This window comes from Pteropus medius, unplaced genomic scaffold, assembly GCF_902729225.1.
Source record: "Pteropus medius unplaced genomic scaffold, Ma_sr-lr_union100, whole genome shotgun sequence".
NCBI lineage: Eukaryota > Metazoa > Chordata > Mammalia > Chiroptera > Pteropodidae > Pteropus > Pteropus medius.
In genome coordinates this window covers 10,099,969-10,116,295 of record NW_024352783.1, presented here as the reverse complement: position 1 = coordinate 10,116,295, position 16,327 = coordinate 10,099,969, and the positions used below count along the sequence as shown (strand labels likewise).

Genomic DNA, 16,327 nt, shown 5'->3' with positions numbered 1-16,327 from the left:
TCTCTTAGACTTCCTGTGGCTTCTGCAAGAATTTCTGAATTCTCCTTTTAGCCGTCACTGCAGACCTTCCCCTTCACATAAAACACTCAGTGACTCTCCATCTGGATCCTTCTTTCCTGCCTCCCAGGCAGATGGAGCAAGAGCTTGTCTCAGAGCACCAGGCAGCCCAGCTGCTACTGCTCACAAGGCAATGAGTCTAAAATCTCCCCTTCTCAATGCCTGCGCAGCCCAGCATCTCCTTCCTCAAAGATGTGCATGCCTGTGTAGAGGCTGTGTGCAGCACCCACTGGGACAAAGAGGGCCCATACAGGCTTTTCTGGCAGGTGAAGAAACCCCTTTTCCTGGTGCCCACTTCATCTGGACAAAAATGTCTGCTCCATCAGTCACCCTTTGCCCACTACTGGAATACCATAGTGCTTTCCTCTGAACTGTTCCTTTTTTTTCCCTTTCTCAGCCTGACCTGCTGAATTTCAAGAAAGGCTGGCTGACCAAGCAGTACGAGGATGGCCAGGTTAGTGTGCAGAGCTGTTGTGGTTTCTGAGAGGCTGGGGAACAGATGTGAGGCTGAGCTGGCCTTATCCCCTGCAGGTCTGTGAGCACTGGCTCCATCCCTCACCTCCGGCACACCCCCTGGTCTCATGGACAAGAACTGTGGCCAAGACCCCCATCTCCTTAAAGAAGTGGAAGTTCACAGCCCCACCCTCATTTCTGCAGTGGGTGCGGGGGCTTCTGGAAAGGCACCAGCTAAGCCTGGCTACTGCCAGTGCTATAGATTACTCTCCTACATCTAGAGCAATCTTGGCCTCAGGCTACAGGGATATTCTCCAACATCAGCTCCCTACCTGCTTATCTTTCCTAAAAGTTTCCTGAGAGCCCAGGCTTCCCAGGGACAAGAAAAGCCTCTGATTTGTAGGGCTGGCTTGTGCTTGCATATAAGGCAGCCAAGTAGATAGCAGCTGAGGATAGCAAGACTCTGTAAGAGACACCAACTCAGCTGCAGTCCTGGGAGGGCCAGAGTGATACATTCTTGCCATCAGATTCAAGCAGGAAGAGTCATTTGCAGCAGGACCTGCCAGCCCCACCTTGATCCTGGTTGGGGTTGGAAGGCCAGACCTCCAAGGAGGTATGAAGAGGAGCCAACTAGGTCATATGGAGAGACCCCTTAAACCCAAACCCCCCATGCTCTCCCACCGGCTTCCTGAGCAGCTGTACTGAAACACCCTCTTTTTCTCTCTCCTCTGTATCAATCCTCTTGGCCTTGCCTGAAGACTCAAGTCTCCCTCCTTGCTATTCACAGTGAAGACTTGGGAATCTGGCTGGTTGGTTTGTTCCTGCTAGCTGCAGGTGGGCGTGCCCCTCTGGTTAACCAGCCAGTGGCTACGGTTCACAGGTGGCCTCCTTAGGATTGAGATGCTGTTTTTATAGCACCTTTCAGCTCTGAGGGCCCAGCCCCTTCTCTGCAACCTCTGGAGTTGAGATTGAGGACTTCAGAGCGCTATTCACCAGCCACACCACTGTGGGTTACAGAGAGCCCATGGCCCACCCCAGCTCTCCCTGCTGCCTTGTCACTGGGGAGCCAAGGCTTAGCAAGCACCCTGAGATCATGTGTGCATGGCTGCCTACAGCCTGAGCAGAATCCTCTGTGTTTGTCTGCCACTTGTGGGAGGGACTGCCTGCCCTCTGCTTTACCTGTGCTCTGGGAGGTGCCCGCAGAAGTCTAGTGTGCTTCATGGTAGTTGAGTCTCTTTTCCTTTCCATTTTAGTGGAAGAAACACTGGTTTGTCCTTGCTGATCAAAGCCTGAGATACTACAGGGACTCAGTGGCTGAGGAGGTGAGTGTCTTGGCTTTGGTCCCATTGTGGAGACAGCTGAAGGTGTTCAGGTGTCATCTGGGAGCCTGAGGCTCCCTAACACTACTGCTTCTCCTGAGCTGAAGTTCCCTCTGTCTGTTGACGGGTATCCACATTGGTATCTTGGGTTACCAGTGCAAATCTCGAGGGAAGTCTGAGCGCATCATGATCAGCTTTTGATGGTCTCTTGACTGGTTCCTGCCTTGAATGTTGGGGTCTTTTGAGGCCCTGCTTTAGGCATCTAGGTTCAGTGAGTTTGAGCGACTTTTTTTTTTAATCTATTCTTTAAAAAACACTGAAAGATGTCTTATTTTAAAACTCAGGATGAGCAATTTTGTTTTTCTACAAAGAGATTTTGTGGTGAATTGAGTTTTTGAACTAAATCTTGTCCCTTATCTCCTGGATAAGGATGGGATGTGGCAAATGAACTTGGTTGGCCCAGCTCACAGTCTTGATTCCATGATGAAAGACCAACCAGAAGGGGTTCTTTTTCCTCACCAACAAAAAAATCATCTCTTTTGAGCAATTTAACAAGTCTTTGTTCCTAACCTTTCCCTTGCAACTCCAGGAATCCTTCAGCTATATCCATATATAGAAAAAGATATATATCCCGGGTTAATCATTCTGTAGTTTTGTAATAGCAGGAGATTGAGAAGAACCTAAATATCTATCATTAAGGGGTCTTGTTAAATTTACATACCCCGAACCTAAAAAATACTAAGTTCTTTGTGGGCTGCAGTGGAAAGGTATTAGTGATACAGGTAAGTATAGACTAGTGTGGGTGGCAGGCCTCTGGTGGTGCCTAATATCAGGGAACACAGGAGCATGTGTAAGTGTTTGATTGTATATGCATAGACCAGCAGTTCTCAGAGTTTGGGGTACAGACCCCTGGAGACACTTTCAGGGAGGCTGGGATACTCAAAACTATTATTATAAAACTAAGATGCTGTTTGCTTTTTTCATTGTATTCACATTTGCACTAATGGCAAAAGCAGTAGTAAGTGAAACTGTTGGTGCTTTAGCCCAGTCACAGACTGCAACAGCAGGTGGCTAGCAGTGACATGTTCCTCACTACCACACACTCACAATGTTAAAGAAAGTGCCTCTCTATAACAGTAAAAGTTACTTAATTTTATTAACTCTCAATCCTTGAATATCCATCTTTTTAATATTCTGTGATTCAAAATGGGAAGTAAGCTGCCTTGTGGGGAAACACTTTTGCCCTCTGCACTGCAGATTAACTAGCAGTTTCTCTTTGTAGAATAGTCTTTACTTGAAAGAACAACTGACAATTCTCATTCAGTTTGGGTGTTTAGCAGACATTTTCTTGAAAATGAACCAAGTGAGCCTATATCTTTTAGGAAAACAACTGACAGGATATGTTGCCAGTGATGATAAGATGAGCTTTTAAGCAAAACTTAGAACTTTGTAAAACTTGTATTCACCGTCATAAACATAATAGCTTCCCTTTACTTACAGACTCTCCGAACGAAATAGATGTGATACTAACAGATGTGATAGTTGATCTTGTTTAATGAGATATATCAACGTTTGGAAGACGTGTATAAGTCACTATCTTCCAAATGATCAATACATAATGTTACACAATTGTGCATAGGTAAAAGACCCATTCAAAGGGCAGGGTGTAAAACCATGGATTTTAATGTAGCCGATTACAGAAAGTTCCTTGATATGATTCAGGTTGCACTTTGCAGTTAACCTTTAAGAAGCTACCACTTATCGAAGAAAAATAGCCATAATTATCTGAAAAGATTATTAAAATATGTCTGCCTTTTCTTTCCAATTCCATATTCTTATATGGCCAGACTATCTTCAGATGCTTCAACCAAAACAACATATTTATTGACTGAGTGCAGAAACAGATATGTGAAACCAGATATTAAAGAGATTTGTATAAGTTTGAACAATACTCTTATCACTAATTTTTTAAATAATATTTTTATTAAAAAATGAAATGGGCTTATTCATTTATTTTTTTCAACTTAATTTCTAGTATAGTAAATAGATAAAGCTCACATGAAACTCTTTGAGGTCCTCAGTTTTTAAGTGTAAAGAAGTTCCAACATCAGCACATTTGAGAACTTAACCTGCATGGGGATATATTTAGCAGGATACACATTGGAAAATGGTGGCATCAGTGTTTCCAGATAGTGTAGGATAGGTTGTGTCCTCACTTGTGAGAGTATATGCCCATTAAAAATAAGGCCAACACACAAAGTGATGGTTATTTGTTCATCTGGTATTGACTTTTATTTCTAAATCTCTAAGGTCTTCTCATTTCTCTCTGCAGGCAGCCGACTTGGATGGGGAAATTGACTTGTCTACGTGTTGTAATGTCACGGAATATCCAGTCCAGAGAAATTATGGCTTTCAGATACATGTGAGCACAGGGATGGAGTTTGGAAACAGGCTTGATACAGAGGTGGGGGATACAGGCTTGAATGGCTGGGATGTTTTTCTGAGAACTTGATGGCGTAGTCCAGGGACACTTGTGGGCAGAGCTGACTTCCTGTGCTTGGTTCTTTCTCGTCAGTGTTGGTGCCTTGTCATTTTCCTTCCTCTGTCTTGTGGCACCTGACTCCTACCCCCAATTTGTGATCTGAGCAAAAAATTAGACATTAGCATCTTTCAAGACTGTTTAGAAACTTTTTGTTACTGAAGATTCTTTTTCTTTTTTAAAAAATACTAGAGTTTGGAACAGTTGGAAGGATGTGTGGGATATGAGGAATAAGAATGAAAGTGTTAATTATTTAAATCTCATAATACTAGGTTTTAATTTACTTAATTCTTTCATTTGTTCATTCAGTTGTGAATTTGAAAATTCATGAAAGTCTTTTTCTCCCCCCACAATCTTAGGGGCTTAGACAAGCCCTCCAACAAAAATCTGGTTAGATAAATAAGACAGTTCTCATTGGCCATTTAATTAAAGTTGGTGGCTTGAGGCTACCCAGAGTTAGCCAGGCTCAAGGTTAGGGCACATCTGCCCTCTGACACCAACTGCAAATTCTGGGGTACCCCAAACCATCCTCAGGTTCAAGAATTAGTCAGAACAACTCACAGAGCACAAGAAAGCACTGTACTTACCAATTGCGGTTTATTATAACAGAAAGATATAAGTCAAAACCAGCCAAAGGAAGAGATGCCTAGAGAATCGACTGGGAGGACCTTAAACATAAGCTTCCATGTCCTCAGGGACATGTTTCTCTCTGGTGTTGCTGTGTGGTGATACACAGAGCTTCCAACCCAGAAAGCTTCCCTATAAGCCCGGTGTTCAGAATTTTTATTGAGGTTTCATAACTGTCCTGATGGATTGAGTCATGTCCATATGGTCAGACTTAATCTATAGCCCTCCCCTGAGAGGTCGGCTGATTTCACATGGCCCAAAGCCCCAGCCATTCCACATCATGGCTGGTCTTTTTGCGTGGCCAGCCCCTACCCAGAATGACAAGGGTTCAGAGATTACTTCCCAGGAGTCAGGACAAAGACCAGAACTTTGTTTGAGCAAAGCTAATTATTTGCTCACAAGAGCCTTATGAATGTGTGATAGGTAGAGAATCGCCTGAAAGACAGCTGCCACTACAGAGGCTGGTCGCTGGGACTTGGTTCCTCACAGGGGGCCAGAAACTCCAGTGGGGAGTTTGACAGGGTTTTACCCTCAGATCTTTGGGCCCAAAAACTCAGTTGTGTCACTGGACTCAGAATAGATCAGGAACATTGAGACTGACTCATATTAACCAAACTTAGAGGAGACTGAGGTTCACACCCAAAAGCCAGTATGTTCATTACAAAGAGAAATCCAGCCACCAGCCCATTAGGCTGCTGGTCATGGCATTTTCTCTATGTGGGGTACATGGCCCTGGCATCAGGGCCAAGATGCAAGTCTGTGGATCTTAGGGCCCCACCTGCCCTGCTATCATGCTCTTCTGTTCCTGGTCCCTCCAAGAGGAACAAACATTCAGTGAGCTAGATCTGAGCCTCCTGTCTCTGGACAGCATTGGAGACAGAAGTGAGTTCTGGCTTTCTGGGCCTTACACTGAATCCCCCTCCCTTACCCTTACTTCCCCATCTTAAAAAGCAGGTTTCCCTGGGCAGGGCATCCTAAAGTAAAAGGTGACTTGTCACTTAAGTAGCTCCTATCACTTAGCAAGTTATGACTTAGTTATTCTAGTGTCTTAACCATGCAGTTTGCTCTCCTTGTTATCTCAACCATCAGTCTGCCCTTCTTCACTTTACCATGGGACAGGGAGCTTATCCCAAGTTCTGATGCTTTTTCATGAGCCCCATGTACCAAAGGGTCTAGAGCAGGAGAGATTGCTCTCAGTGTATGTGTGTGGGCGGGGTCTCAGCCCAGGTCACTAGGGAGCTTTAGTATTTTGAGAAGCAAGGCTGGAAGAATGAGTGTGCTATGTCCCCAGCCCAGCCATAAGATCTAGTGACACCTATGAGAGAGCTTAGTGCTGGATCAGAAGTCAGTCTTGTCCTGAGGTTGTAGAAAGCACTGGAATGTGTTAGAAGACATGAGGAGGTTGTGCATTAGTAAGACACATCCAGCAGGGCATGTGGGCTGTTAGAAAGGAGGCGAAGGTGGAGGCAGGAGGCCAAGAAGGCTGGCACAGTGGTGGTAGGCAGAACAAAAAAGGGGCATCTGAGAGGCACTGTGGAGGAAGTACACATGGGCTGTGGCTCTGGCCAGGTCAGGGAGGAGGCAGGTATGAGGTCTTGTGCCCCAGAGCATGGTGAGCCTTGTGCAAAATTTGGGCAGCAGAGGTGACTTCACAGAAGGGGTAGAGCTTCTGGAATTCTGGCTGGTGGTATGTTTCAGGCCATGATGGGCTCTCTAGAACATGACAGACAGCCACGGAGTGTGGACCTACAGTTGGGAAAGAGCCTACTAGAGGTGAGAGATGAGGTCATGAGAGAGAACATGGAGATTACTGAGATCAGACGGCAGTAACACCCACATCTGGGAGTGGGAGGAGGCAGAGGACCCCAAGATGAGTGTGAGCAGGTCTTGGGGACACAGGGAGGGCTGGGGCATGACAGGCCAGTGCTTCAGAAAGCTCGAAGTCCATGCCCCTACCCTCAATGTACAGCGAGGGAAAACCAAAGGAGAGATGAACCACGGGCTGTGGGCTGTCTCTGACTGTGGCATGCTGGTGGAGGCCCAAGGTGGGAGATGAGATCAAGTCCAAGTTGTGGTTTGCAGCACTCAAGTCTATCATGAGGTCTCTTGTGTTTTGGTCCCTGGCCATGCCAGTACCTATCCCAAAACTTTCTTGGTAATTTCATTTCTCAAAAGCTAATTTCCTGACATGTCTCAGGAGTTCATTTCTGAGTAGCCTGAGCATAAAGCAAGGATCCCCAAACCCCAGGCCATGGACCAGTACCAGTCCATCGCCTGTTAGGAACTGGGCCTCACAGCAGGAGGTGAGCAGCGGGCAAGTGAGCAAAGCTACATCTGTATTTGCAGCCACTCCCTAGCGCTAGCATCACCGCCTCAACTCTACCTCAGACTATCAGGCCTTTGATTCTCATAGGAGTGCCGATCCCTGGTGCCAAAAAGATTGGGAACTGCTGGCTTAAAGAACTGGACTGACACCCTCACTTCTCTGAGACAGGATCCTGTAGGTTCAGAAGCAGGGAAATGTACTCCATGCAGACTGCCACCCGTGTTTTCCGCTCCTCCCCTTTTCAGGTGGTACGGGGCAGGGGCCCTTAGGGATGCAGGAATCTTGTCCCAGAGGCCACTCTTTACTCCACATCCTTGCTGGCCATGCTGCCTCCTCCCTCTGGCTCCCTTCTCCTCCTATCTACGCACTGTCCCCCACCACAAAATGCTCCTGTCTGATGTCCCACCAGCTCATCCAAGTTAAGGGGTCTAGAAATTGTCCTACAGTGCTCCCCTCCCTCTTCTCTATCACCACCACTACCTTAATTCTGATCACCTGGATGACTGCCCTAGCCACACAGCAGGTCTCCCTGCTTCTCAGCCCAACAGACAGGCTTCCATCAGGCCCCAGTTTCATGCTTGTCACTGTCCTCTCCCTGGTCTCCATGTGCCTGATGAGCGTTGCTGCATGGTACTGGGCCTAGGCTTGCACTGTTCCCCACTCCTAGGTCGTGCACCCCTTCTCTGTCCACCTGCCAACCCTCCTCACCTCATAAGGCCCAGCTCAGCCCCATTGTGCTATAGGCACTTCCTTTTCCACTGTTCCCCACATGCTCTCACTCTCTCCTTCCCTTCAATCTGTGAGTTCCTTAAAGAGCAGAGAAAGTCTTCTCGGTGCCTAGAGGTTGTAGGTACTTAGTAAATGCTTGCTAGATCTGACAGGGAGGGAGATACCTAAGTTAACCATTTCCATGAAAGCAAATTAGTGTCTACAGCTTTGCTATTTCTTTTGCTCTCCAGGTCTTGTTTATCACAAGAGGGGACACACATAGTGCATCTAAGATGGCCACTTGGTCACAGTCCTCCTTATAGTATTTCCTTTGGGGGCAAAGAGGTGACAGTGGTCACTGATAACGCCTTGTCTTTTGTGTAGACAAAGGAAGGCGAGTTCACCCTCTCTGCTATGACATCTGGAATCCGGCGGAATTGGATACAGACAATCATGAAGCATGTCCACCCGACCTCTGCCCCAGATGTGACGAGGTAAGGCATTTGGGGTAACCAAAAGAACTGCCTTCCCCAGTGGTCACTGCCTCACTCTTTTTTAGATTAGTCCTTCTTCTGGTACCTGAGCTCTATGCCTGGCCCAGCACAGCCTTCCTTCCCTCCTTTGTTCCACTGCTGGCTGGCCCCTGCTCATTTGTCTTTTAACTTCCTTGTTTTTCTGCCTCCAGTTACCTTTCCTCCTTTAAGCCTGGTCAGTGTAGCCACAAAAGTAACATTTGTGCCACTGTTAGAACTGAACTTAATGGGAGACTCTCTCTCTGGTACGGGAGCCTCCCTGGCGGCTATGCTCTGGTTGGATGAAGGCAGCCCTGCAGGCTGCATTCATAGGCCATCATAGCATTTCTTTTTCTTGGTCTTTTCACCTCACTCCTACAGCTGTTGGATTTCTGTGTAATTGGGAAAAACTGAAACTCAGTGCTAGAGCCTAAGTTGGAAAACTTCTCCCCAACATTTACATTCTTTGGTTCATACATCTTGTTATTCACTCACTGCATACCTTCCGTCTCTGATCCTGAAGGTTAGAAACCTGTTGGTTTTCATTTTAAAAGACACGCTTTCAGTGTGTAGAGCTGATTCCATGATGCCCAGAACTTTGCTGCCCTCGCCTCCAGGCTTCAGACCCTTCACCTGGTCTGAGAAACTCTATTTGACACTTTTCAGGATGTGTAGTTTGACTTCTCAAGTGTATTTCTTGCATTGGAGGTCACGTTCAGGGTGACCCTGGTGCTCACCATATGCTCTTTGGCGACCTGGGGCAGCTGTGGCCATACCAAATTTTCGTCATGTCTTTGACTCCTTCCTAGTGATTCTGTACCTCTTTGAACAAGAAGGAAGGAAAGGAACCCAAAATAACTTTTCTTTAGTTCTTTCCTGTGTTTATTGGCATTGTTCATTACTTTATTTATTAAAAGAATAGAATAGTTAGTTATTCCTGAGTTGGTAAGACCAGGAGGTGGTGACTGGGATATGCTTTCGGGTGTCCTGTTAGCAGAGATGGCTTGTTTGTTGCTAGAGAGCCTCCTTTATATGGTGATACAGGAAGAGCTCCCACCCTTTTGTGGCTATGTCCCACTGCATCCTCAGCAGCTGCCCCCGATCTCTTCCCCTTGCAGGAGTAGAGGCCAAAGCCTTATAAGCCCAATACCTTCTGAGCACGTGAGGAATCCCCCATAGCAAAGCAAGAAAGGTAGCTCAAGCTTCTCTGCCAAAGGCTACTGTGTGCCCTCCAGAGGCAGAGTAGCACTAGCACTGGACATGGGAGAACCAGGTGGCCTCAGGGCTTCTCCTGGCTACTGATACCCACCTGGCTGTTTGTGTCTCAGCCAACCCTGGCTGCTCAACTGAGGCCTGGCCCTGTGCATCAAATTAAGGATCCAAAGCTGGGGAAAGTCAGCTTTGGGACGTCTCAGGGCAGGCTTGTGGCTTTGGCCTCAGAACAGGTGTAAAGAATGCACTGTAGTACACTTGAGTGCCCACATGGATCAGGTGTGGCACCTCCCAGGCTGGCGCGCACACTTCCCTTCTGCACTCAGGTGTAAGCTCCATGCAGGAACTGTGGGTTCATTGGGACCAGGCATTTTGTTTCTGTAGGAAGGTTGATATGACAGTTGTTTTTTTTTTGACTAGAACATACTTTGGAATTAGTGGAGTCATTTGTTTCCCCAGATTGTTTTTAGCCTTTGTGCTTATTCAGTGTGGGCTTTTATAATTTGAGAAAAATATGGATTTTTTTTTTTTAGTGCTACAAGGCTAAGTCCCAAGAACATATTAGAAACACATATAAACATCAGAGGTGCCAGGTCAAGCTGGGTACTGTAGGCCCCCTGAGCCTGGTGGGGAGTTGCAGGGGGCTTCCTATCTAGGAGCTGAGGGGCCCCAGGAGGAGCTTCCTCCCCTGGAGATACCGATGGGTCCTGGCATGGCTGCCAATTCCAGCTTTCCATGTCATCCTAATTTCCTACATGGCTGTAACCCTAATCTTGCTCTCAGTTCAGCAGTATTAAAAGGTCCATTCTGGAGAATTTTTGTTCAAATGCACATGTGATCTTAAATTGGAAACTTGTAGGGCCCACTGTTATGAATCACTTTGTTTTTTATTAGTCAGCTGCCAGGATCTGCCCACGGGGTGCTGGTGATTCTGTTCTCTTTTCCTTAGGTGCCTCTTTCTCTGGCTTCTTTATCTTTGGCCCCCATTTAAATGCAGGTGCTACCTGGAGTCCCATGCCAAGCCCTTGCAGTCCCAGGTGGTTTCCTACTCTGTGCTGAGGACTCTGTGCTTGGGTGGGACCAGAGGTCACTCTCCTCAGGCTGAGGGTCCCAAAGAGCCTGGAGACCCCTGCCTAACACTGCTAACACTGCCATGATTGATGCCCCCTACTGCACCCCTGCCAGGAATCTTTGCTTTGGGGCAAATTACAAAAAGGCATGGACCACTGCTGGGTAAGCAGAAGTGCCCTTGAGTGTCCTGCTCTCCACCTGTCAAGTGGGCCACTGCATAGAGCAGGCTCATGGGTGCCACCCAGGCCATTCGTCTCATTTGTCCACAAGTGGTTTTTGGCCTGTCACTCTGATTCATCCATCACACCAGCCACCAGGGTAGTTTTCTTAAAACGCAGACCATATTTGTTCTCTGCTTATTAAAAACCCTTGATCCCTTCAAGGGATGTGGTTCATCTCATTCATTCTGTCATTACTGCCCAGTACATGCATGCCACAGGTTTGGCCTCCCTCAAGAAGGGGTTGGACAGTGGCTATGCTCTCACAGGGCTCTTGGCCTTGGCTCTAAGTTGGGCAGGGCTCCCTATGCTCCATCATCCTGGTGACAGGGTCATGTGACGCTCCACTACAGCATCTTAGTAAGAGGACCCTCCTAGTATCTTCCTGCTGGAAATTTCTAGGCCATCTGTGGCTCTTGCCCACCCACCTCCTCTCAGAACCCAGTTTGGGTTCCCTCCAAGGAAATGACAGCAGAGTGTCCTTTCTTTCTCTGCCCTGAAGAAGCTGCAGCAGAGATAGAAGAAGAATGTGGGGAAAGTAGTAGGGCTGGGGCCCTCTGCAGGGGTGAGTGCTTATCATCAGAGCCACACCTGACAGGCTGTTTGCCCCCTGCCCTCAGCTCATTACCAGAAGAGAAGAACCGGAGCAGCTCCTCTTTCGAATCTTACCAGAGGCCGAGCGAGAAGCAAGAGGTGGAACCCGGGGAGCCGGACCCCGAGCAGAAGAGGAGCCGGGCTCGGGAGCGGAGGCGGGAGGGGCGCTCCAAGACCTTTGACTGGGCTGAGTTCCGCCCCCTGCAGCAGGCCCTGGCACAAGAGAGGGCCAGCACCACAGGGCCCTCCGACGCCCGCCCCGAGGTGGAGCCAGGTGAGCTGGAGCGGGAGCGTGCGCGGAGGCGGGAAGAACGCCGCAAGCGCTTTGGGATGCTCGACACTGTGGACGGGCCAGGCACTGACGACATGGCCCTACGGATGGAGGTCGACCGGAGCCCAGGGCTGCCCATGACCCCTGACCTCAAGACACAGAACGTCCATGTTGAAATCGAGCAGCGGTGGCATCAGGTGGAGACCACCCCTCTCCGAGAAGAAAAGCAGGTGCCTATTGCCCCTCTGCACCTGTCCTCCTCTGAGGACGGAAGTGACCGGCTCTCCACTCATGAGCTGACCTCTCTGCTGGAGAAGGAGGTAACAGCCAGGGTTGGCCACGGGCAGACGGGTGAGTGGGTTCCATGCAGCAACCTTCCCTGAGCACCCCCTGTGCCCAGCAGTGGCCTGAGTGGTTCAGCTGTATAGCACTCAGGGAGATGTGGTCCCTCCCCTCAGGGACTTGCAGACCACTCAGGGAGATAACACAATGGACAGACCAATCCTAAGAGTACAGCATAGGCACGGAGAGATAAAGGGAGTGCCAGCTTATGCAGGGTGGCAGTGAGGGGCACCAGGCCTTTCCAAGAGGACAGAGGAGTTTGTTATGTGGCAAGGGCACTGTCATTAGGGCCAGGGGTGGCCAGAGAAGAGATTAGTAGGGTTGCAAGGCGCAGATGGGGGGCTCTGTCTACCCTGTTTCTGGCGTGAACTAGAGATTTTAGATAGGAGAGGCAGAGTTAGGTTTCAATCTGTACTAGGCAGCTCTGGGTCAAACAGGCCAAAACTGGAGGCAGAGATGAGCCCCAGTGCTTTCACAGCAGCCTGATGACTGTTGATGAGACCTAAGGGGGCATAGGGCAGGTGGCAGGTAGACTTTAGATATTTGGAATGTAAAACAGGCCCTTGGTGAGTGAGCAGGTGAAAGATGCCCTATAACTCATTCAACCCAGGCTGAGCTACAGAGGCTTTTTCCAGAGCATGTCCCTCAGGGCATCCAGATGCAGAGATGAGTAAGCCAGCCCTTGGGTTTGTTGCATACATAATATGTTAATATGGTCCTTCATGAAAATATATCCAGAAATCAAATCTGGGGAACTTCAACAGTGGATTTGTAAGTCTGAACAGGCAGTTCTGTGGCCAAAGAGGTACAGCGTTATAGTTTCATGTTTCAAATATTTTCTTTTATAAGCTGATTAAAGTTAGACTTGTCATTTTGGTCTGCCTTCACTTCTCCTTTTTCCTAGTTTGTTAATAAATTCATGAGACTGATATTTATTACTAGCATGAACACTTGAATTTTTTTCATTTTCTGTGTCTATTAATAAGATAATAAAGGCAAGATGTAAAAAAAATAACAATTTAAACTCGCATTGCCCTAAGCTGCCTAAATGGGCCTGCTAGCCAGCAGGCCAGACACTGAACCATAAATTTGTTTTAAACAGCAATGTCTGAAAATCAAGGGTCTCTATACCTTTTACAGCACAGCCTAGCAATGCCCTGCCCATTGCACTTTAGCTCCCCTCATACCACAACCTCTGGGGGCAGGGCAGCGTGGCCCACATGGCCCAGCATCCAATAGGCATGTAGGGAATGTTTGAAGAAGAGTGAGTGGATGAATAACCGAATTCAGAGCCATTGAAAACGAGAAGAATGTGAAATAGCTTGCTTGCTATCCACATCTTGTGCAACCATTTGTGCAGACAATTTTATGTGGAATCCATTGTATAAAAGTGGAGTTGTTGGAGTAGAAGTCTAGGTAAGGCCTGGAATGAGGCCTGGCCAGGGCAACACTGACCTATTTAACCATCATGAGGAACCCTAAAGGACCCAGCTAGGTTCTTCCTGGTGCAGGCACAAAGCCTCATTTCCTGGTGGGGTCTGTGTGTCAGAACCTTGAACAGGTGTAGAAATTACGTGGGTATCCTTGTCTGCCTTGTTATTTATGGCTTAAACTGGAGCTTTTAGTTCCAGATGCTGCAGATAAGAGCAGACCAGTTCATCCCTGACCTGTGGGTATGTAGAAGGCCAGGAAGGAGCCCATGTGCTCAGCCCAGCTAATATCAGAAATCTGTCTTGGGTCACTGCTGTGCTTTGCTTCTGTTTTTTTATACCATTTTGCTTAAAAATATATATGTTTTTGCCAACAGTTGGAGCAGAGCCAGAAGGAAGCCTCGGACCTTCTGGAGCAGAACCGTCTCCTGCAGGACCAGTTGAGGGTGGCTCTGGGCCGGGAACAGAGTGCCCGAGAAGGCTACGTGCTGCAGGTAGGGCTGCCTCGGCCCTCAAGATGCACTCAGAGGTTTCAGTGTGAAGGGCCCAGGCAGGCTAGAAATGTGCAAAACCTGCCTGAGCAGGGGTAGCTTCTCCCAAATGCCGCACCTCTGGGCTCCTCTACCAGAAGATCGAAGGTCTCAGTGCAGTGGGCCATGTGTATTACATCCTCCAAGTATTACATTTTGGGGAATCCGTAACTTCTACATCTAAGGGGTTTTTGGGTGTGTTTGTTTTTTAATAAAATAATTTCGATAGTCCATCCTTTTGGCTCTCAAAGTAACCCAATATATATTTATTATAAATACCTTATATTTGCATGTTATTTCTAATTGTTTTCACAAAAGCAGTATTAGTCCCGTTTTACATATTGAAGAAATTGAGTAACATAGCCAGCCAAGTACCTCCCTAACAACCAAGTTATTGGCAAAGCTAGCACTGGATCCCCTGTTCTCTGTCTGTATCTGTACCATACCTATAAGGCATACCTGTCTATTACCACTAGTCTAGCGACCCCATTTCTTTCTTTCTACCTAGACTGAAGTTTCAGGGGGGAAACGTGGCAACCCACCCAGCAAGCCCAGAAGGGGGGATGAGAGGGTCATAGCCTGGGTCTTCATCTGAGAGTTCAAACCCGGTGTCCACCAGAGAGATCTTCATTTCAGAGTCCTGGCCAGCAAGCAGATTCACAGAGAGCAGTGGGTAGCGCCGAGGGTGTCTCACCAGCTGGACAACTTTCCAGTTCTAGGGTACAGAATAACACACTACTGCTCCGTGGAGCTGACATGCTAATGGGGAGAGGCAACTGATGAATGAGTACTCGGGAAAAGCAAAATGGGATGATGGAACAGCTCTCTGCCAAGGCTGAGGACCCAGCATTTGAGTCAGGGTCCCAGGTTCAAGTGCAGACCCTACCACTAACCTGCAAAACCCGGGACCTTCTCCCTTACAGTGTCGGCCACTCCTTGCCTGTGTAGACTTAGATCTTGTCCTAAGGGCCCTTCCAGCTCTCAGTGACCCTGAGTCTCTGTGAAGAGTTGCTGTGTCAGCATTCTCAGACCACCATACCTTGGCTGCCTCAGTCCAAGTCGGCACATAAACCCTCTGGGCAGTCTGCCTTCCTGCCTCTCTCCATACCCTCCATACCGTTTTTGTTGCATGTTCCCTCTGCCTTTTCTCTCTTTCTCTCATTTCTCTTTTCCCCCCAGCCTTGGCGCCCCACATTCCCTGTACCCTCCTCAGCCCCTTCAGCTGTAGTTATTGCTTTTCAAACTCTCAGGTACCGGGAACTGGTGATGATGGGCACCCCTCTTTCCTACACGGCTCAATCTGGGCTTTTTGTGTCATTCGCGCAAACCCTCCAGGTTTGAGGAGCATCTTTTTAAACCTTGGTTGGTCCTACATACTACACAAATTTACTTCACATTAGGTGGTAAAGATACTAGCAGCAGATTTTGCACATTGCTAACCTAAGAACCTACCTCATTTGTGTCTAACTTGGATGATTGCATGAGCCTGCACTTAAGCCCCTGTCAGTTGATACTGGGCAGAACTGGCCTCTGAACACCTTCCTGCTAGATCTGATAACAGGTTGCTTTTAATCTCCCTTTGCACTTTGGGAATGCTTATAACCAAAAGTCCGAGTGAACAAGGGCTGTTGGGATTAAGGGTCAGAAGGAGTTGGCCACTTGGGGTGGGTACTACGCTAACCATGCTGGGAGGAGGAGCTTGCATGGTTTGGACATGCCTGTGGAGTATAACTTAATAACAGTGTAACTGAGTGTCACATCTGTGGCCTCCCCACCAGCAGACTAAGAGGGGGCCACAGGCAGGCCAAATTCTTAGGCTGGGCTGTTCTCATTCTTGTTCATGTTCTTGTTTTTTCCTACATTATTAGTTCTGTCTATTCTGCATGTCTTTCCATTTGGGGAGTTTTGTTTCATTTGTATTTTGTTTGCATGCTTTACTTTCTTATTTTAAATCTCTTGAAGAGTTTGCTTGTTTTGTTGATTATCATATTTTACTCCATGGTTTCCGTTTTTCCCTTGTTTTGTCTTCTTAAAGGTAGAGATAGTTCTTTCTGTTACTGTAGAGGATAGGCTCTGCGTCCCAAAGGAAAATGTTTAGATGTCACCTTGCTGACATCC

General features: G+C 47.7%; 1 protein-coding gene across 14 annotated transcripts in view; it reads left to right on the top strand.

The window, feature by feature from the left end:
* The window catches only part of MPRIP (myosin phosphatase Rho interacting protein), a 146,141-nt gene that overhangs the window by 104,179 nt on the left and 25,635 nt on the right, over positions 1–16,327 (top strand). For 7 of the 14 annotated variants that reach the window (XM_039847598.1, XM_039847594.1, XM_039847595.1 and 4 more), the window contains 6 exons: positions 455–511; positions 1,764–1,832; positions 4,162–4,293; positions 8,414–8,523; positions 11,663–12,227; positions 14,057–14,173. In XM_039847598.1, the coding sequence (XP_039703532.1) occupies positions 455–511; positions 1,764–1,832; positions 4,162–4,293; positions 8,414–8,523; positions 11,663–12,227; positions 14,057–14,173 (1,050 nt within the window). The remainder of the gene's footprint in view (positions 1–454; positions 512–1,763; positions 1,833–4,161; positions 4,294–8,413; positions 8,524–11,662; positions 12,228–14,056; positions 14,174–16,327) is intronic. The other 7 variants (XM_039847600.1, XM_039847603.1, XM_039847601.1 and 4 more) reach the window with 2 other exon arrangements.